The sequence below is a fragment of the Anopheles ziemanni genome, chromosome 3 (assembly GCF_943734765.1).
Source record: "Anopheles ziemanni chromosome 3, idAnoZiCoDA_A2_x.2, whole genome shotgun sequence".
NCBI classification, from domain to species: Eukaryota; Metazoa; Arthropoda; class Insecta; order Diptera; family Culicidae; genus Anopheles; species Anopheles ziemanni.
The window spans coordinates 27,542,901-27,565,190 of NC_080706.1; the positions used below are offsets into that span (position 1 = coordinate 27,542,901).

The window sequence follows — 22,290 nt, forward strand, 5'->3', positions numbered from 1 at the left end:
TATGATATAAACATTTAGGCAGCATAAATGAATTGCCACAACACACTTACCTCCCACGATTCGCGTGTATACTCGGAGATTTCTCCTTCACTAGCGGAACGACCGTCCTAAAAATGATTTTAAAAAAGAGGAAATTAAAATAAAGTCCCTTCCAAGATGGATTCATGCTGTACAAAATATTACCTTCGACGGGCTGCCAGATTTCGCTGACCATTCGGTGTCGATCTGGATTAGTTCGAAGCCTCGCTCCTTGATGGCAGCTTCGTCCAGCTCGCCGTACAGATGCTGCACCCATGCGTTGAGGAAGCGGTACAACTCATCCACCCTGCAACAGACATAGCGTGGGAAAAGATAGGTAATCATCTACGATCAAAACCCGCGAGTCCGTTATCATCTCGCTCTTACTTGTTCTTGGGAATGCTGAACCAATACTCGGGCCGTAGCTTGTTCTTGCCGTAGGACATCACTGTCGTCGGAAGGGGTGTATTTTTGCCGATCTTACGTCCCATGCGCAACCGCAGGTACATCGGCGGATCCGGGCAGGCTCGTGCCGGTCGCGGAATGAGCTCTGTTCACGGGGGGAAGTAGATGAAATGAAAGCAAACGGGAGAGCAACAAGCCAGAATGAGATCAGGGTGGGCTTGTTTTTGAGTCCGTTGTTTTGGTTAGACATTGAACTAGAAACATTTAGCACGAGTATCATGCACTGCCAAACTGTTACGTGCCGCATTGGGTAGAATTATTGCATTAAACACTGTAGGAAAGCATCGAGTAACACAAACGTGTACCGTTTGATTGCGTTTAAATCTTTTATCTGTTTTCGAAAATTTAGCACTTATATATAAGTAAGGTTATTACACACAACCAATCAATAACTTTCATACGTTTTTTAAGCATATGAACAGTAAATTATTGCAACTCGAATGAAAGCTGACATGCAAACCAGCATTAGATTATAAAAAAAAAACAATAAATTACAGCAGAAATATTAATTGTTACACCTTCCAAGAAGAATTATTTACTATATAGAGATCAAGAGAAGCACAATTAACCCCCTATATAAGCCCGAAAAAGGATACACCTATTGAAACGATACAGAACTTAAATTATATTTATCTAAGAACATCTAATTTGATGGAGAAAAGAAAAAAGATGCTAGCAGGGCTAACATTTACCATTTCGATCGCGACCGAACGGAACCATGAAAGATAGTGGCAAGATACTTGAAACAACAACGACAACAAAACCCACATTGACGATGCAGACGGAGGTGAAGGATTTATTTACAATCCAAAACTGTACACATGAAACCAATTTGAACCTCAGACGATTACACGCATTTGCTTGATAGAAGGTGTATTGTGATGAATATTAAAGAGAAATGAAATGATCAACGGATGGATGCTGTATAGAATGATCACTGTTTACAAAACACAGTATTTTTGTTTGGTCTGTATACACACACCCTCACCCATACACACACACACACACATTCACGCGCGCGCAACCTACCAAGTTTCTCAAGCTGAGGAAACAATGGTGCCTTCACTGGGTGCGAGTAGAAGAAGTTGGTTGTTTGGAATCGTTTTGTTGTACATTATGTTGTAGATGTTGTTGGTTCATGACGAGCGGTTGTAGATAGGATTGTTGTAGTAGTTGAAAATAGTGGTTGATGTTGAAACGCAAGTGATTTATGTTTGTGGTAAAGCAGGTGGGAATAAAATGATTTATGTTTGTGGTAAAGAAGTTATCGATTGGAATCGTGAGCGAGCGCAGCGCGTAAATGACAATGGATAGAAGAATAGAAAAAGTGAGAGAAGAAAGAAACATCCGAAGAAAAGAAAGAATCCAAATTATAAATTTACATCTAGAACAGAACAGTCAAAACGACAATGAAACAACGAAACAGAGAGTTGTATAAATCAAAATACCCTCTCTCACATCTCTGTCTAGTGTGAAATGTGAAACATATTTATCATGGAATGTTCCTGTCTTCCGCAGCAATTCTAATAAGTAGCGCCACTTAATTCGCTAAAGAGTGCGTCTAAGTATCTACAGCTAAATCCTAAATGAGTGGCAACTACATTTCGAGGTGCGATTGAATTAATTTGTAGCGCTTTATACAAGAAACTGCGATATTTCTATTGGTTAGCTTAGTAAAAGGACTACTTTAACTCGGCAATTAGTGGTTGAAATAGGTAAGAAAAACAGTAATTTATCCAGCGTTTGAAATATTAAGAAGTAACAACGATCTATCCTAAGTGATAATAATCTAAAATGAACAGTTCCCTTTGAAGGGGAAATAATCTTAACCGTCGTTTTTCCAATACAAATTTGCTTAATTGTAGAACAAATAAAAATTATGAATGTATCAATCCAAACAATTAGTTAAAAGATAAAAAGAAATTCTGTTCACTCTTAAAAGAACCAACATTAATGTATGAACTTTCGTAAGTAAACAACAGGCATTCAAAATTCAGTGGTGCGATAAGCCGCCGTGGCCGGAACTACCGCAGGATACTTACTGTCGAAACTAACGAATAAGGTCGGCATGTCATCGATGGACACCATCGAGCGGTAGTCGAGCTTGGGTGGCGCCTGTTTCTGCTTATGGGCGCTTCCTTCGGAGGGATGCGGCCGAATGAAGGTACCGATGGACGACCGCCTGTGAATAGCAAAGGAATCATGTTACTCGTCGAAGATATCGATCGTTAATTCGAGCGGAGACAGGCAGTCTCACTCTCTACAGGCATAACAAATACATCCATTATACGCGGCATCAACGGGTATCCGTCTAACAACATTCACTACACAGGAAGAGTACTTTCACACTACGCGAAGTCGCAAGTGTTGAGGTGCAGGAGCTCTAGTTTTCTACTGTGTGTCTAGTGGTCTAATTCGCTTAAGAAATGGAAACTCAATATTCTCTTTCATCCTCCTTTTTTTAACATCAACGAACATCAACAGAATTAACACAAAAGGATACGATCGTCAAAAAGAAATTGTATCAGAGGGTAAAGAAAATGCCAAAGATAGCAACAGCTTCCGATGCATATCGTTTACAGGTTAAAAGATTTAATATCAGCAAACCGAAAATAATGAACTGTTACAGGTTTGATCCTATTGATCAGGTTATGAAGCGAAATTAAAAATTTTATGTCCCCTGGCACGATTAGGGTACACTTATTTCTATGGCAACAGGGATGAATAACATAACCAAACATATGTACACACTTTTGCATAAAGTACAGTACAATGGAAAGATCAAGTGAACCAAAATGAAAAAAAAAATATATATATATATCCACGATTGCCTCGGCACGTTGTGGTTGGCGAAATTAAAGTATAGCGAACAAATTACAATATCAGAACATCCTTATTACAAACACAGTGATAGAAAAGTGATAGAGTGAGAGTAAGACAGAGGGATAGAGGAGTTCGTGATAGAAATGCACAGCACAGAGTGCGCCGTGAAAGAAGGCGGGATGGCTTTTCCCTTTGCTGGTATTTGGGTGAGCTTGCGAATCCTTACCCGGCCGCAACCGACCCCCCTGCCTGCGATTCGTGCGGTGTCAGCGGTGGAACTGGCGAGCCTCCGGAGTCTTCCGACGGGGTTTTGGACAAAAACAAATTTCCACCCAGCTCCGAGACCAATGTGATGGGGGAGCTGTTTTTGATGTGTTTATTTGATTTGTGTTTTTTTTTTGCGGGGATGGCGAAGGTACGATAAGAGGGCCGGCGGGATAGTTTGAGTAAAGTGACAGGTTTACGGATTAGTTTGCTGCTCTAATCGCTGCGCGTTAGTTTTACAAACTTAGATGCTATATCGAGCAAGGGTGCGTTTGGAAATCATATCAAACCATATCAACTAAAGGGTATAATGTAATCTTTGAAACAAAACGTGTACGTCGTGTGTCAAAACCAAAAGGCTTTTTCAAATTTCAATTGTTAAACGAACGTTGGCGAGAAAAGATTCATTCCCTTTTCCAAAACCTGTCTCGCCTCGCGAGACAGCTGTGAAGTGAACAGATCTAACTCAAGCAGACCAAAAACGAAAACCAAGGAAAATCCATAAATTGTGCAGTTTATAAAGGTGCGTAAACTTGAGATTAAATTTATCGCAACCATTGCATATTCGGTTTGTATCTTTTCACTAAACGATAGCCCAAATGGATGCCGAAACTTACCTGGAAAATACTTTTGAGAAGACGCTCTGATTCGAGTCGCCCGTATTCGGTGCGGATTCGATCGAGTCCGACTTGTGACTGCTACCGCCTTCACCGGTCAATCCTTCAACCCATGCAAGCGGGTAGGAGAGTCGTTTAAGCATCTAAAACGGAGATCAAATGGAGTAAGTATTTTTATCGCAATAGGGTGAAAGGTTCAATGAAAATACCTTGTTTTTCTTCGTTTCACCAGCTCCCTTCTCGAACGATCCGGAACCGGCCGGACCGGCAGCACCGTGTGGGTCGTGCTCATCCACGCTGAAACTAACACTGGATGTTTTCTTGCGCCCGCCAGCATCGGACGTCACCGTCGACAGAGTGGTAGAGCCGTGCTGGGACGAGGAAACGAGCGAGCTGCTACTGCGGGGTGAACTGTCGTGCAGATGTGTCGGTGCAATCGTCAACGGTGGCACCCAATCCGCGCTCAGCACGATATCCGCATCGCTGTATACTTTCTTAGTGGCGATCGGAGCCACAATCGGAATGCTGGCGACGGAACTGGCTGCACTGCTACCGCTTCCACCGGTTGCTCCACCGAGGCCTAGTAGAGCCCCATGACCACCAGCCGCCACACCGGATGCTCCCGGGTCGCGGATGTCGATACCCGAGTCGTGGCACGATTGCTTCACCAGCTGTCCATCGCCACCAACAGCGACCTCGGCGATCGGAGCGATCGGTGGAACGTGATGGCCAGCACCGATCGAGCTCGCCCCAGCCGTTGAAGAGGATGCCGCCGTGGCTCCACTGCCCGTGCTGGCCGCTTCCTCGTCGTCCAAAGATCTTCGGGATGACGATTGATCGCAATTACATTTCAGTCTACTCTCCGCGGGCGGAGGCGGACGTCGGTGAACATGAATGAAGCAATGGGATCGCGGGATGGACCAGTTTGGAATAGATAGGTTCAGGACAGGTCACAATGGAAACATGAAGCGGTATTTCCAAAATAAAAGCAAAACATAATATAAAACAAAGATTATAGTGAAATTTACTAACATTCTCTATTATTAATTAAATCCGTTAGATTTCACCTGATCCACAAAATATCTATTGTGTTGTTTTGATATTGCAATTGGTGAAACTTTACTTAAACTTTAAACAATATCAACAGCAAAAAGTGAAATTGGTTAGTATCTGTCACACAATTTTAATATTTCCTATACAAAAGTAAAGCCTTTTTGAGACAAGTTTGTTAGTAAATTTCAGATGATTGCATGCAATGGCGTGTGAGTTGTCAGGAGGGTGAAATGAATACAAAGTACTTAAAGAGTGAGAGCTTGGCACACGTGCTAACCTGTCCTTGCTTGGGATGGCCCAGTGCTGATCCAGCAGACTTCTCCGTCGTTCCTCCAGGGAGCGCATGGTGGGATCCTCTAAGATACTGTTGGTCTTGGTTTGGTCAGTCTTATCGCCACCGGACTTCGACGCCTGTTGATCTGCCGCCGCCCCGGTCGCGCTGTTGTCGAGCGAGTTCGGTGTGTGCGATTGGGACGAGTCACGATCGTACGACAGAAACATAGGCGGTTCCGCCGACGACGCTTTCGGCTCCACCGAACTACCGCCGCTCTCGGTCGAATCGCCGTGCAAGCGCTGCAGATTGTTTGGCGTCACTAGATCCCGCTCGAACGCCTTCGGGAACGCATCGCCATCGCGCTCATTGCTCGAGCAGATCGATTCCTGGTCGTCGCATCCTTCCACCGAGCCGACACCGAGCTCCGGGAACGTTTCATCCTTCACCAGCAGCGAATCCTTGCCGGGCGAGTGCGTGTCGCAGCGCGAGCATGGCTTTTCCACCGGAACCGGGTGGTAGATCTCGGCCTTCTCAGCCGTCTCGTTACCGCCGGCCGCACCCTGCACGCGCATGTGTGCGATATCGTTGAAGATGGCCGCGTTCACTATGAACTCCATCGGTGCGATCACGCCGTAACTTTCCGGTCCGTGCTCGATGACTAGCGGGTCCGACACGTTCGGGTCGAACATGACGGCGTTCGGTGTGACGAGCAGGACACCTCCGACCACCCCCTGTCCGTCGGTAATGTGTCGCACATTGATCTTCAAAAAGCGTTGTATAGTGACGGGATCGTCCTCGTCACCGCCGGTGGCCGCATTGCCAGTCGAACCTCCTCCTCCTCCGCCTCCACCACCACCACTCTGTGTGTTCGGCGAGGCAACACGCTCGATGTGACCCGGTTTTGGTGATCCAGGGCGCAGCCCTTCCAGTAAATCTAGAATAATAAAAAACAAATATTTTGTTAAAAATTATGATTAACATTAACAATTTATAGCTAGACGATCCGAACAAAACGTAAAGCGAGCCGTACGTGTTATTCATGCCGTAACTAACATGGCTATACCACAGCCAATGTCGTCAGCAAAAAGTAAACACCGACGAAACCCTGCTGTTCCAAACCACGAACCTGTCAGTTTATCACGCAAAAACATAGCGCCGAAGTCTCTGGTCCACGATTGCATTACTGCAGATACGATCGTCACACTACACGCTCCGGAAAAACTTCCACGCTATGATCGCTATTTATGCTCTTGTCGTATCGTGAAACTAGAACTTCCGTTTGTGAGCTCATTTGATTGCCAGTTTGTACGTAGAAGTAGCGAACAGATTGTCACAGTTGTTTGCTGCTGTGCGTTTTCCTTACACGGCCCCTTATCACACATGCCAGGGCACTTCGATTTGTGCCACCGGTCGCAACAATCCCCGTCCGTCTGGCTGCTTCGTGGCCGTAAAGAATACTTATTAACACATCCAGCAGACCGCAGTACGGATGGTTTTGTGTTTGTGACAACGATATGAGCTTTTTTCTTATCATGTACTACAGTGCCGTACAATATATCTGTAGAGAAGCAATTGTACTACAAGCCTACGGGCTGTTTTCATCAACAAACCATATACACAGCCGGCAGGTAGGGGCTATGGCAGTCATTTTAATAAACGACCATTTGCCGGTAAAGATTACTTGACAGTGGTTAGTGGCACCAGTGATCGTTTGACTAAGATCAGCCTTTAGGTGGTAATTACAAATCTGCTCTTTTCTCATTGTTGATTTGCTAAACCGGAACTAAAGCACACATCAGCTTACTTCCGCACAAAACGTGGCGTTATTAATAACTATGGTCGTAGTTATAACGTGGTCAGTAACACTACATACTGAAACTATTTTGTACTACCTTCTGTGTTATGTTTTCGCGCACTTAATTGAAATTTACTGATACTGGCCGAATATAACTTTCAGTTTAAAATTCATTGCAGGTGGATGGTAAATACCAAAAGCAACAAAGTTTATTTGAAACATCAACACCTGATCGCTAATTTATAAACCGACAAGCGGCATGGCATGTATTGCGGCGTATCCGCGCAGCACAAAGGAGGTAATCGATATCCCCATATGTTATCGATCAACGATAAGAAAATCTATCATCAGATTAAGAATGCATAAAAAATGTCACTAAATGCCGCAAAACGACGATATACACTTCACATTACACGCTTACCTCCGTTTTTGCAAAACACTGCCGTTTTCATCATTGCATCAAACAGTTATACCGCACACTTTCGATGGTATATTTCTATCGTTTCAGCCATCTGCACAACATTGACTGACTGCTGATAACATTGACGGAGTATCACGAGGACAATTGGGAAAAGAATGCACTACAAACTGGAAATTGCACATTGAATTCACTTTTGCAAGTATCGAGTGCCAGCTGGTTCTTGGCTTCTTGACAGTGTAGCAAAATATTTACATTTTGCCCAAGATTGCTAGCACAAAGCTTCAACCATGAAGTTGTCAAAGGTTGTCAAAGTTGAAATAATTGCGAAATTTTTGAAAACCTTTTCATACCCTGAACCGATTTTAACAATTAGCCTCTTCGTTGAATAGTCTTTTTGAGGCAAATAACTTTGTAAAAATAACATTGTTCCATCTTTTCTCGATTTTAAAATCACACGATGTAACAATTATTTTGAAACAAGACTGCTCCAACGAAGCTATGCTGGAAGTAGATTGCAGCGCCATCTGTGAGCAAGCCTTCTTGAATCTGCTCCGTGACTGCCGTGAAATAATTACACATTCCATTATAGACATTTTTATGCACACCTAACGGTCGCCCATAAAATTAAAGAAAAAACTTGTTTCCTTTTCTATCCTGGAAAGAACAGAGAAGATCGGACAAAATTACTTTACCTTTCTCATCCTGTGACAAATCTTCCTGGGAACCTTTGCGGCGGCCGTCGGTGGGGCTGTTGGAGGAACGTTCCGTGCTGGCGTCGGACTCACCGTCCGCGGCCGATTTGGCATTTTTGTCCGGCACCAGCAGCTGCTGGCCGGAGTAGATGAACGAACTGGCCAGACGGTTCAGCTGGGTTAGTTCCGATGGGGTTGTATCGAAGCGCGCCGCCACGGACGTCAGCGTGTCCCGGTCCTTCACTGTGTACGTTATGGTGGGTATGGTTGGCATCGAGCGTTTCTTTTCGCCATCTGGAAATAGGGATCAGATTCGAATTTCAATGCTGGAGATTAAGATATGTTTTCCCCATTCGCAGGTATACCATGGCTCTTTGAATCTGTGTACTTTAGTGCGTCGTACGAAATATCAATGTTAAACACTTTCTGTATGCCAGAACACTTCGAGTAAACAACGACAAAGTTGTACTTGAGCAACGGTTTCTCACGCCGACACAAAATGTAGATACACTTTCGATATGGCGCGTCTTTTTTTAAATTGTATAAACTTGATCCACTCATCGTACTCGACGGAGAAACCGACTAGGTCTGCACTCAACAAACGCAACACATCTTCTGACATCTGAAGCTAGCGACCTAGCTTGATGACCAATGCCACGCCGCAGAGAGCCTACGGACATTGTATGAATGTAGAGATTTGTAAAATATGCTGATCCAGACATTTTTTCATTTGTTTGTTAAGTACATTGAAACGTTCACATAAGGGCAAAGGAATAATATTTATAAACAAAGACGATAAGGCCACCATTATTATTGCCAATGGAGACAAATCTTATTCCAAAATGAAGTGCCCAATCAGTGCGCCTCTCAACGAAGAAAACAAGCAACAGAACTTATTGTCTGGCGAGCTGGGAAAAAGATCATCTGGCATGCAAGTGGTCTTATGGTTTATGTTCGTAATACGCTGATCGGCAAGAAAAAGGAACAACAAAGTATCCGGCTTAAACTATACCCTCTTGACTGTTCGACAGCCGGGACGAGCTCATGTTTCATCAACATTTTGTTACATTGTTGGCGATGGAAAGAATATTGTTCTAGTTCTCAAACTAGGCAAACCCTTGATACGTTTTACTCAACATTTACGTACGCCACCATCCCCGGAATCTTCAGTGTTTACCTTTTGATAGTCGATCGATGCTTTCGAACCGGCCCTCTACCTTCGAGCGCAGCGAATCCAAATCGAATGGTGCGGCTAGCCCATGATCTACACTTCTGGATTTGCTCCTGATTTCGGGGGAAAAAAAGTAGAGAAGAAAAAATTCGCTTAAAAGTTGTCCATAACGACAGAATTCAAATACGATGCCTCCAACGATCCCGCAGGCACGTTGTAGGAGTCGTAAACGTAATTATAAGCTACTTAAATGGGTAATAAAAGTAATCTTGGCTATTTTACTGTGTGGTGGGAAGAATTCCAAAACCTGTTGGAGAAAGAGGACACACTAGATAGCATCAAAGAACAGTAATTGCATGCACACGTTCCGCAAAAGATCCTACGTGCTTAGAGTTAAGCTGAAGCTCATATGCAAAACCGTTGTACAATATCATACAGCTATAACTTACCTGACACGTTTGATTAATTAATTTTTAGATCGTCTTAAAATAAACCGTGAGCTAAATAATGCAAAATTTTTTTTCGGTGATTCCGATATTTTACCTTATTCATTGGATGGACGTTACGGAGAAACTCGCCCGATTCCTAATTTATTTGCTTAATTTAGTAGTCATGTCAATTAGCGAAAACAATTAACGTTCATCAACACAACTGGAGTCAAGTTTATCCCGCATGCGAACAATCTGGTTTCATTAACATTTATTTGCAACCAGTTGTATTGTCTGGACAAACAACATTTTGGGTGTTTGTTTGGACGTTTTTGTCACCGTCTTGCTGAATTAAGATGTCGTCTTGTTTTTGATTTCTATTTTTATCAGGTGCGAAAACGGAAGCTTTAGCACCCTGTGGTCCGCGGTGTGCAAATGTTGGCTGTCGATCGCGAAAGCAGAACACCATTCGCTAATTGGATAATTGCAGGGTCCAACTATGCCCTGGACTGAGGGCTTTAACGTGTTCGGCAGTGTTTTGCCATTGCGCTTGCGAATTTGTAACGACTGGAATTCTTTTACCACCGGCACAAGATCTCACGATCGATCGCCCTTTTAAGGTGATAGAATTCTGGTAATTGGCGTATCCCGGAGTAAAAACATAAGACATGGGCAACTGACAACACTCTGCAAGCAAGGTAACAATCCACTTGTTTTCTGCAGATTGACAGAAGGACAGAGGACTGTCGCGTCGATTGGAGATTATCGACTCGGAAGCGAACGGCGAGCACATGGGCGAATCTTGATTGCGGTCAACACCATTCACTGTGAGGATTGCCGTGTACCTAGCGCCTCTGCATTTTTGGGTAGCGAATACCAATCAACGTACCTTCGATCCTGCTGTCTGTAAAAAGTATTATGTTATTTTGTGGACTCGACTTGCTTATCGAAAACCATTCTTTTTTTTTATACAAGATGACAGCATGCCTGAAGCGTGATTATTTCCGGAATTCGTTCTCCGCGAAGGTCGCATGGAATGATTCAAGCGTCGGAAACGAGTTTATCGTCGGACGCTCCATTCGCTTCGTTGGACTACTTGGAATCAGTAACGCGTTTGCATGATATGATTTATTGTTGAAAAGATTGTAATGTTAACAGGTCTCGTGTGGCGCAAGCCATTTTATTACTGTAGCTTCGAGAATCAACCACACCATAGGGACTCTATCGTTGAAATACTATGATACCTCGCAATCGCACAACACGAGAGGATCACGCTGCCCAACACCAATGTGTCACTACTAATGCCTTTAAATAGACAAACAAAATCGGATCCATTCCAATGGAAAACTGCCATTCACGGGGGTGCATTTGACACGCAGTTATTTGACATTGATTGGGTCGGGCTGTCACTCCAGCACTTCCCCGAAGGCTACCGGAGAAGGAACTCCGGCTCGCATTCTCCATGCGGCGCGCGGTTTGCAGTCGTGATTCGCCAAATCGAAACATGATCCTAGCAGCCGATGCCTACGTTTTCTTCCTCGAGTCAAGTGGAACAAGTGTTGGATGGCAATTTTTTTTGTTTCGCTTTTCGAGATGATGCTCCCATGATGAATGGTAAAGTTCGTTTCACCGATCTTTAAACAGGGCCGTGCATTGGATTGGGACCAACTTTGTTCGCCGATTTGATTTATGTTATGCTGATGCTACTGCCGCTGCCCCTCAGGGACAAGCGAATTGAACAGTGCTCTCCGCGAACAGTAAATACGGTAGGGTAGCCCTTTGACAGCAGCGGCCGCCTTTGAGATGCAATGGAAGAGCAAAGCCGGTGATACTCCGTTTGGCCACCGAGACCCCCACTGTGTGGAGCAGTGTGTCTCCCTCACCGGGAGGTTCATAAATCATCGGCACACCAACTCACGCTCACTCGCGGGGTCGTGGCTACGCGAGAGAAATGCTTGCTATTTCATGGCGCGAAAAATGGCGAATCGATCGGGTCAAAGGCACCTTACACACGTGATCGTGAAGGTCCTATTTCCTTCTCCACGTCGATAACAAAACCGATCGCGCCACATTCGATGACGATCGTGACTTCTCCCGGGTTGTACTCCATCCGTTAGCAAATGCTCACACCTGTCGGAGTAGCAAAGCAAAGCACTACTGGACCGGAGTTAGAAGCACTATTAGTCGCGTGTAAGCCAGTGACCTGTTGCGACCGTTTCGCGGTCACCGTGCGTTTTGAACGGAGGAACGCCATGAGGCGAGCACGTGAGAGGAAAGTAGCAACACATCCCATACGCGGAGGGGGGCTGGCCACCAAGGAAAAATGTTGCACACATTAAACCAGATTTATGCTTCCGGTACGGTACGATTAACTTGTCGTGCGCTCAGCGGTGCCGGCGGGGTCAGCAGTGGCAAGCGGACCAACTACTGGCAGGCATGGGTTGCAAAAGGTTCGCGTGGCGTGCCATGGTGTTGCTTTACATCTCCTGCAGCCATTCTCGTTCAGCGACACTTATTTACCCGCCGGTAAGGCAACCGATAAGCAAAGAGATGGCCGTAGATGCGGTGCGATGTGATCGACCAACCGGGGAGGGTTGTGCATATGGTACTACTTTGGTTGTAGGCCTCCGCCATTGGCAACAACACTGTTACATATAACCACACACACAACCGATACGAACAGTTCGGCGTGGATCAAGATAATTATAACACAAATTTGACACGATCGGTAGCTACCGATACCATGTGATGTATAGGCGGGCGCAGAACCGATGGACATGCTTGTCCACGAAACCTGCTCGATGTTGCTTTGAGTGTGATCGCCACTACTCCGTTGTTGAAGGCTAGTGTAGGCTGGTGTGGTGGTCGTGTGCCATAGTAGTCCTCAGTACCCTACCGGTAACGCAACCGATACTACCTACACACCTAGCCTCCCTTCTGTTGCCGTATCCACATGCAGTGGAACATATTTTTAGAGCTCTGACCTGCACAAGGGATCCCACGAGTTCAGCACTTAACGGCCAACCAAAAGCGGCATAAAACAAGTGCGAAAGAGAGACGAACTGCGGGAGATGGCTGTAGAGATTGACTTGCTTGAGACTCGGTTCGGTATGGCTACGCGGTGCCCTAGGCCCCGGGAGGGAAGGTATTGATTAAGGAGAAAGATCTTATCACCTGACACTAAAAGCGATCGGCTTGACAGTGTGTCCCCCCTTTGAGGTCGCGCGCAAGATCGGTTGCCATATAATTAAATTATAGACTCGATAAATCTGTCACTTCGTCGATTCACCATGTTTGAGTCCCAATTCGGTACGGATCGGAAGGGAGTTTTAGTTTTGTCGTAAGACTTGTTCAACCCATAGGGCCGTAGAGGACACTGAACGCGCTCGGTGAGTGTCATTGCTGCCACCGGTCGGGTATGTGCTCGTACGGTATGGAGATGTAGTATTTGCGTCTTTGGCGGTACGGTTTGCCATGATGGTTCCGCATGATTGCAGTCCTGGCATGCCAGGAAGTTGGGGGTACGAGTATGTTTTGCACGAGCTGCGTTTACCACTCTCAGCGAACCAGCGATTACCTCGACCACATGTATGCACGCGCACGGCGTGTTACGAGTAGCTAGCTGAAGAATTTCAAGTTCAAAGTACCCAATCGCTCCGGCACCGTTTGCGCAAACGTTTCTTCCGGTCATCGCTTTAATAGCAAACCCGGATTGGACTTCAATCGCCTCAATCGATTGATCTAGTTTGGCTGCCAAAGACGGCTATCGAACGCAATCGAAATGCCAGTCTTTCCCTTTCGCTCACGGTAAAACCACAACTCCGGACATTATTGAACCCATCCGACCACGAGAGCCCTAGGCTTAGGTATGTCGAAGTCAATGAAGCAAGTGGCACAGCTTTTTCATGCAAAAGCGTTTGGCATTATACCCTCTTTCTTTGCCGAAAGGATGATTCCAGATACCAAGAGTGAAGGCCGATGGTTTACATCAAGGAACGCAGGAGCATCGGCAAACCAGCTGAACCCCGTGGCAGACACTCGCCGTTCGGAAATTGTGGTGACCCATTTCCGGAGTCAGATCCGTCGCACTGGCGCAACTGGTTGCCCCGAGAAGTCCTGTTGCGATCATTTCACTCCATATTGGAGGAGCGAAGCAGAGGGGAGGACTTGGCAATTCTGTTTCACCGGAGGGCTTTCCTTTGGTATTCCGTCTGGCTTCCATTGATTGGCAGTTTGCGGTTGGGTTTTGGGTGGCTTTCGAGCCGGTAGCAATTTTTAGCGAATCCACTTAGGCTGACACTCAAATCCCTTGGGGGAGATGTTCCAGTTTCGTGTCCTTAGTTGTGCACCAAGCAAGCTCCAGTGGACGAGATCCAGAGAAGATGAAATTGCAGTTGCAGAACTTGGTATACCATCAAACACAATGTATTTTTATTCCCTTAAGCCTCAACCTGATAAAACTAATTTTAAAACTCTACAATTTAAGTGAAATTTCTCCGTATGCCAATACAACGAACTTAACGCTACATTTTACGGTAATCATTCGAATGTAAATGATCAACCGCTTTGACGTCAATGGATCCATAGGCCTCTACGTATGGATACGCGCGCATGCAGTCTTAACCGGCTCTTTCTAGACTAAACAGGGTCAGGAGAGTGACCACGGGATGGAACTGGACTGCCGTCGAACATGATAAAAGAAGAAAACATAATCCGTTCTCATTTTGTTTCCCATTTCGGAACAGTGCACCGAAGAAACGCATGTGATACGGCCATAGAATTCATGGCCATCGGAAACGAGACCATGATTGGACACGATGGTGGTGATGTGACGGTTGCCGGTTGCTTCCATGCTCACTGTTTTATGTAGCAGATGCTGCGAGGTCATGAGATAATCATCAACCATTGTGCAAAAAACAAGTGGCAGAAATTTGATGAAGGGAAGCAAAAATATATCAATAGCGAAAAAATGAAATTAATTTTATCGGTATACCAACGGTTCAATGAGTGTTCTTTAGGATGAGTTGTGTTTTACCTTTCATGGAAGCTCTCTTCCATAGCAGGTATTGAAATTCTACAGTTGGTTTTGGACGCATTTGGAACTCTTCTCTACTCGATCAATAGAAAACGAAGGTAGTGAAATTCTTGTCGGTACGATTGCCCTCTTATTAATCTTTCTTTTTTTCGGCCTAGTGGTTAGACGTATCGACTACCATCCTCTGTTTCTATGACGATTAAAAAGCTTTATCACATAAAAGCAGCAAGGGAACTTTCGATTTGTCTTTTACTTGACTTTGTACAGACTTGTCCTTACTGTTCACTGACAAAGCCCACCGAACACATCGTACTCGAGCTACCGCCTATTTATCAAGCTCAACAAGCCTTCAACATAATTGTGGCCTGTGCGATCCAAGTTTAATTCCATGTTCCGGCGGATTAATGAGACTGACGAAAGGTTGGAAAATTCACTACAGGGTGGGTAGTTAAATTGTATCATCATCGCAACGCCACGTTCGCCCGAGGGGTTGGTTCCGTGGGACATGATCATAGGAGAATATGATCGATAATTAATGAACCTTTGTGACGGCCAAGAGCCGTTGGGTAGACAATATTGGATGCCTTACGGAGAAGCCCTTTATATCCATTGGATTGGAACTGCCTTTTGAACTTCACTGCCAGCAGTAGAGTTTCCCAATTGACGAGAGATTATTGTATTTTGTCTCGGTTTCCTAGTATCGACATCGAACACCATTCAACTGCAGGTTTATCTTCCAATCATCCGGTTGAAAGGAATACTAGCTGCCACTCATCCGGTAGAAAGGCAAATTCGTCGATGTTGACGGTTTTTTGAAATTTAAAAACTATATACATTACCGCCCATTGGGTAGTACGGTGCCTTTTCATACGATTTCAAAACCATTAATTAGTCATGCATCAGGGTTCCGATGGCGTGCCATATCCCATCCCGTCATTGAAACCGAAAAACCACCACTGAAGGTCTTTGCCAGCGTGTGCTGCCATTTTGGGGTGCCCTGATAGTTTTTTTTTTAAATTTTTTTATTTAAGTACACGTTTCTTCCCGCAACATTTGCCGATGCTGCTCGGAGAGGTTGCAATTGTTTTGGATTAGTTCCAGCTACGCACCGCGGTTCGATTGTCGCGTTGTGTGTGTCAAGGTGACCGGGCGCACTCCAAGGTGGAAAGATTCCCTTTAAATTCGGCCGTCTCGTCGCTTTTATCATTTCCAGGGCATGGGAGGGGGTTGAGAGTTGGTACAGTGGGGTCGATTTCGCCCCATGTAGAGCGGACGCCATAGGGGAAAGTACTTTTTTTTTTCAAATATTTAGTAACCTCAACGCCAAAGTAACGCACGTTACGCAATGGCGGCCTTGGGCAAACGTATCGGGGACCGTTGCCGATTTTGAGGCAAAGAGCTGGGGCAACTAGTACGCAGGCCATAAAAAAAATCAAATTAAGTAATGCCTTGAAAGTCAAGCAGGTGACTTTGTTAAAAATCATTTTAAGTACTAAATCTAAATTTCAAGTAAATGTGATAACTTTTCTTTTATCTAACGGGTTGTTCTTAGTTCACATGTCAAGGGAACTCACGTCTGAGAACATTTTTATTGAAAGTAGTCAGAAGCATATGTTCTCACAATGTTGCTTTAATTAACGGGCGTAAATTATTACAGAATACACGCTGTCAACAACATGGAACAACGCGGCATACCATCCAGCAGTCATACCATCCAAAAATCATTTTAAGTACTAAATCTAAATTTCAAGTAAATGTGATAACTTTTCTTTTATCTAACGGGTTGTTCTTAGTTCACATGTCAAGGGAACTCACGTCTGAGAACATTTTTATTGAAAGTAGTCAGAAGCATATGTTCTCACAATGTTGCTTTAATTAACGGGCGTAAATTATTACAGAATACACGCTGTCAACAACATGGAACAACGCGGCATACCATCCAGCAGTCGTGGTAGTTGTTAGCTGTTTCACCTGTACCCGATCGGACAAAGTATCGACAGAATGTAAACAATCGATGCTGCTGGGCAAAGGGGCCCTCGAGTGGGGCAGGGCACGTGTACGGGCACCAATATTTCGACTGTCAACAAGCCGCGAGAAGGAGCCGCGGCGTGATGGACGGCGTGTGAAGAGTCAAAATATTTGACCGCCAACAGCTGACCGTCAATCGATTTGGATCCATCTGATTGGGACACCATAGCAATAAATATTCCACTAGTAGGGCGCACAGGTTCAATCATTAAAGGTCCAAGACCAAGATGGTGATTCGGCTCGATACGAAGGAAGCGGAAGGCAGTCGAAGGAAATAAACACACAACACGCACACACAGTAGCTGGTAACACTTGGAGCTTGGTAGAATATCAGCGGCGAATGGTGCCGCGATCACATAACACGCACAAGGTTTTGACAAACGGAACCCTTCCCTTTCGCTCGCCGGACACAAGGGCTTATTATTATTATTACGGAATCACTTCAGGTGAAGGTCAGGGGGAGGGAGGTGAAACCGTGCTGACCGACTGACGATGGGGTGTCTTGCACACAGCAGTGCGCAAAACGGCGCCCATCCAGTCGACAAAAGGGCCGTCCTGTTGGGCCGAGAGCTCACCACTCAAAACAACAACACCCGGGAGGCCCGTGAATGAAATCGGCTTGTCTTCCGTACGGCCACTCGAGATTTGATAGATAAAAATAGAACTGGAGAACTGTTAGCGAGCGCAAGCCATTCACCGAAAAACAAAAGCTGTTTTATTTGTTTTTTTTTTCTTTTGTCGAAGGGTCAAGTGCTTAATCAAACAACATAAAATAAAAATTACAACCTAGCACCGAAACGAGCAGCCACTATTTATCCAATCCATCTAAATACCGATGTTTTCGTGACCCTTCATGACAGCCGCCTTCAACGGGCTCACGACGAATACGAGGCGTTGGACGAATTTATGATCGCAAATTATCGTGAAGCCGTTAGGCGCTGAACTTGACACTGGACGCCGTGGTGCGCGACTAATAATACCTGATCAATCTTCCACGGTAAGTGAGGAAGCGGGAGTAAATAAATCAATTGGCAGAGCGGAAAAAATAGTCCAACTTTGGAACACGGTGGAACAGTCCATAAGGAATATAAACTGAAAACAAACGAACTTAGCATAAGTAATACCAGCAGCGAACCGATAACCTAGGGTTAAAACATACAAACTTAAACTAAATAAAAAATAGAAAAAAAACAATAAAAATTAACTAACCTTCTGTAGGGTGGGCTACTGAGCGTGTCCGAACTTTTCGATAGTATCACATCCTGACTAGCTCTACGAGTCCTGCGGGTCTCGCGATGAAAACCAAGGTCGAGGTCAGTATACGGTGGATGGTGCGATTCGGTGAAAAAAAACCAACGTACGGCGTGCCATTAGGAGCACGTGGTTGCAACAGGAATTGGGTTTGATCGGATTCAGGATTAACAGGTTTGGTTTCACGCGTCCAGGCAGGAGCAGAGTGAGCAGGATAAATCACGATAAACAGGTCAGACACAACATACGAGCACGTGCGCAGTAGATGGAGATCGGGAACGAAAATGAAAGAACGGAAAGAAAACAGAACAGAAATGAAGAGAAATTAATAACTTAAAATTGGCAAAACGTAGCTTGGCGATTTAAATGGATTGTGAGGAAAATTAACTAACATAAACCTGTTAATAAAACTAAATGAAAAATTTCAAAAGTGTAGAGAATGTTATGTAAGTGCATGTAGAAACAATTATGTGTAAAAATATGACAAATAATTCATATTATTAGCCTCACATAAACCAACACGGATGGCCTGACCGTTCATACTAAAATTAATAATAACCAAAATAGCCAACAAGAAAATAAGGTATGAATTAAAATTCAAAAGAAGCTGAAAAATACGGAATGTAAAACAATCAAGAAACAACCGTACAGTACTTATTACGTTTCCAACGTTTTAAAGTGGGAAGTCATCACTACGTCACCATTATGCAACAGTGATGACTACAGACTAGACGAGGTGAGGTGACAATCTGTTGAGCATTTTCATTCCACCCTACCGAAACCTGCGTAGATACGATTTGTTTTTAATCTTTCACCTCCGCCGCTTTTTTCCACCCCACCTACCCCTTTTGCATGAATGTCTGCGATAAGCGAACGAACACAATACGAAAAGATTTGTGATTTATTTAATTATTTTTCCCTACAAACAAACATTTTTCCCCAACGATGCGAAACCACCGAAATCGATCTGTGCGATTGTGCATAGGTGTGTGCGTTTGTGCAAACGATGATTAAAAATCATCCTATTTTGATTTACGCAACACTTTGTATCTCTCGCAAAACAAATTCATCAAGATTTATGTTGATGAGACGCCGGGTTTTTTTTTTTCGTATCATTCATTGATATGAACACTATCGTATGATAGGATGCTCGGTGGCCAACCACGCCACCAGTAGTTCTCCTTTCTTACCAGTAGTTCTCCTTAAACTTTGATAAATGATTTTTCAATTTTTTAGATTTTCCAGACTTTTCGTTCGGTTGCTCCATGATGATGTGTGTGGCTTTGTGGCACAATCAGGATCAATGCACATTCAAACTGATCACATAAAACACACTAACAGACACACACGTTCAAATAGATTCACACACGGAATTGTTTAATCTTTCCCCGCTAACAAAATATGTTTTCATGGATTGCTACGAATACAGTGTTCGCACTTTACTGATTTGTTTCATAATATTATCTTTTTGTCACTAGTCAACTTTTGCTGACGACACGTTTCAGGAAAACTTTGCCTTTTTCGTTCGGCGACACAGTCAACATTAATCCACGTTTTCTTTAATAACCTTGCAATCTATCTTTCTTTACTGCAATCCGCCAGCCGAAGGAAGGCGCGCACTGTTCCCGCTGGACACCAATAGTGTCACGTAACTCTCGCTCGGTCAAACTGGTCAGCAGCACCTATTAGCGGGATGCAGCATCGCACAAATGGTCGACCCCGTTCCTAGCGCGGTGCCGTGTGATAGTGCGTCGATGGTGAGCCGGCCCGAAAATGCCACCGGTTACCGATAAGCGCCGATGGCAGTGGTGGCGCAAAGCTCGCACGAGAAGGAGCGAGCAGGAGAAAACTAACCCACACACACACACATCGTGGTGGTCACGATGGTGCATACAGGTAGGAGCCCCCCGGTAGCCCTTAGGCCGCGGTGGGGAACCATCAAGCTCAGCCAGTCTGACTGATAAGTCTCGCTGCCCTCGCCTCTAACGGCCATACCGCTGGTTTGGGTAAGATTTAGTCGTCCACACTTCACTATCGCATCAAAGCTCACAAGCTCTGAACGACCCGAAAGGGAAGAGCAGGAGGGGATGGAATGGTTGACCAAGGGATATCGGGTTGGTTTCCAAATATTGATTCCTGCACTGTGTGTGCCACCACTTCGGGCGCTTATCGCCGCGCCGACCATCCGGGCGTTCCCGAGCGTCGGCGATAATAATGCTGGCCGCATACGACGGCGGTGTCAAGATGATGCGAGAAAAAAAAACGCATCAGATGAGTGTGCGTGCAGCGTGTGTTTCTTATTTTATCGAACGTCTTGAAGTCTTCCACAACGCCTATCACTAGCTTCCAGTTTCTCGAATATCCCGTACGTTCACCTGCTCCACGAGTCCATGGTCTGGTTGCGCCTGAAAACTCCCAGCGTCACGTGACATCTACTGATAGCGGATCGATGCGGTTCACACCGTCGGCATACGGCTGGGACTAGTGTTGACACACACATTCGCATGTACTTACGGCCCACCTAGAGAGTGTACTCGTAATCCTTTTATGAAGGACCTTGTATTACGTGCAGATTAGGTTTGATGCTTTGTTTGCTCTGAAGTTGAGTAGCCGATTCTGGTTTTACTTTTGCCCCTTGAGCTTCCATTAACGCACTCCACTGGGTTTCCGGGCTGGTGGACGTGTACAGGGGGCGACAGACTCGGCTGCCTGTCGCTGTCTAATCCCTGGTCCCAGATTGTACGCTCTGGGGTCATACAATATTTGTCTATTAGTCATCGCCGCCCAGTCGGACCTTTATCAGGGACCGGTCGTGGCCAGAACGGAGCTTTAGAAACAATAGATAGCAATATGTAGGCTACGGTGTAAAACAAGTTTCGCCGTTTCCGCCACTCAACCAGACCGTCGGAGTCGACGTTGGTGGCGGTTGTGGCGGGGGGTGCGATGATTGTTTTTGCGCTCTTTTCAGCAGAATCCAGCCGACGGACACGATGTAAACAGTTCGACAAACAGTGATTCACGAACGCAAGCAGGGACCCGCGTAGGTATACTGACTGTTTGTTGTCCGTTGATTTGATTTATCGTTTTCGGCCGAAGGCCGCCAGATAAGGGCGTGCGGGAAAAATTGGAGGCTGGCTTTAAAGATGAAAAAACGAAGGAAGAGAAAAATGCTGACACACGCGGGGTGATTGATTAGAAACGGGTAAGCAGCCGCGTATCGGAAACCGAAACCGACGGCATCTGGTCTAATCCCAGGCAAGGTTCCAATACGTTACTCAGTTTGTTGCATCATAAGCCTAGCGTTGTTCCAAACCAATAACTTGCACCTGACCTTGGACCGATTTACCGAGCAGTCCGGGAAGTATCGCGGCACACTGTTATGGCATCCTTTCCCGGCAAGAAAATGTCCACAAGGTTTCCGCTTTATTCTGCACGCAAATAGCTATTTATTCAGTTGCGTCTACAGGCAACGTAACAGTTGGTAGTGACCGCGTGTTGTACACATGGATAACGGCATGACGTGCTACGTTCCACATCAAGTGGTGTGCTTTAAAGACTTCCTTTACGGATTTAAAGATTTCCCCGTTTTTTTTTTCTTCTACAGGGAATGCCACCGTTCGGAGATTCCATACCACCCGAGACACTCATCAACGCAAGTGTCATCAATTGGAAGTCATCGATGTCAATGTTATCCCCTTTTAACCTACCTTTGATCCCACTCTAGCTTTGCGCAAAACCTACCGAGCACTTGAAGAAAATGCCCGCCGCATTCACATCGAGTACTCATCGATTTTTCGATTGCGTCCAAAGCCAAGCGACAGGTCGTGAATGGAGCGCAGTTTTATTGGACCAGTGCCTATCAGTGGAACTATTCTAGTGCAACTGGATCGGTTGGCCGAATGGTTGTGTTTACTTTTGCCAGCTTAACCGTCCGTCGGCAGTGTGGAATAACTAC

General features: G+C 45.1%; 1 protein-coding gene across 3 annotated transcripts in view; it reads right to left on the minus strand.

Annotated features, from left to right (window-relative positions):
• Positions 1-22,290, minus strand: part of LOC131286161 (TLD domain-containing protein 2) — a 44,570-nt gene that overhangs the window by 19,712 nt on the left and 2,568 nt on the right. Inside the window, exons 2-13 of one of the 3 annotated variants that reach the window (XM_058315054.1) lie at positions 18,294-18,365; positions 9,600-9,706; positions 8,423-8,716; positions 5,518-6,448; positions 4,397-5,042; positions 4,188-4,330; positions 3,533-3,667; positions 2,526-2,665; positions 1,513-1,548; positions 406-568; positions 184-325; positions 51-107 (exon numbers count right to left, since the gene is read on the minus strand). In XM_058315054.1, coding sequence (XP_058171037.1) covers positions 51-107; positions 184-325; positions 406-568; positions 1,513-1,548; positions 2,526-2,665; positions 3,533-3,667; positions 4,188-4,330; positions 4,397-5,042; positions 5,518-6,448; positions 8,423-8,716; positions 9,600-9,706; positions 18,294-18,365 — 2,866 coding nt within the window. The remainder of the gene's footprint in view (positions 1-50; positions 108-183; positions 326-405; positions 569-1,512; positions 1,549-2,525; positions 2,666-3,532; positions 3,668-4,187; positions 4,331-4,396; positions 5,043-5,517; positions 6,449-8,422; positions 8,717-9,599; positions 9,707-18,293; positions 18,366-22,290) is intronic. The other 2 variants (XM_058315053.1, XM_058315055.1) reach the window with 2 other exon arrangements.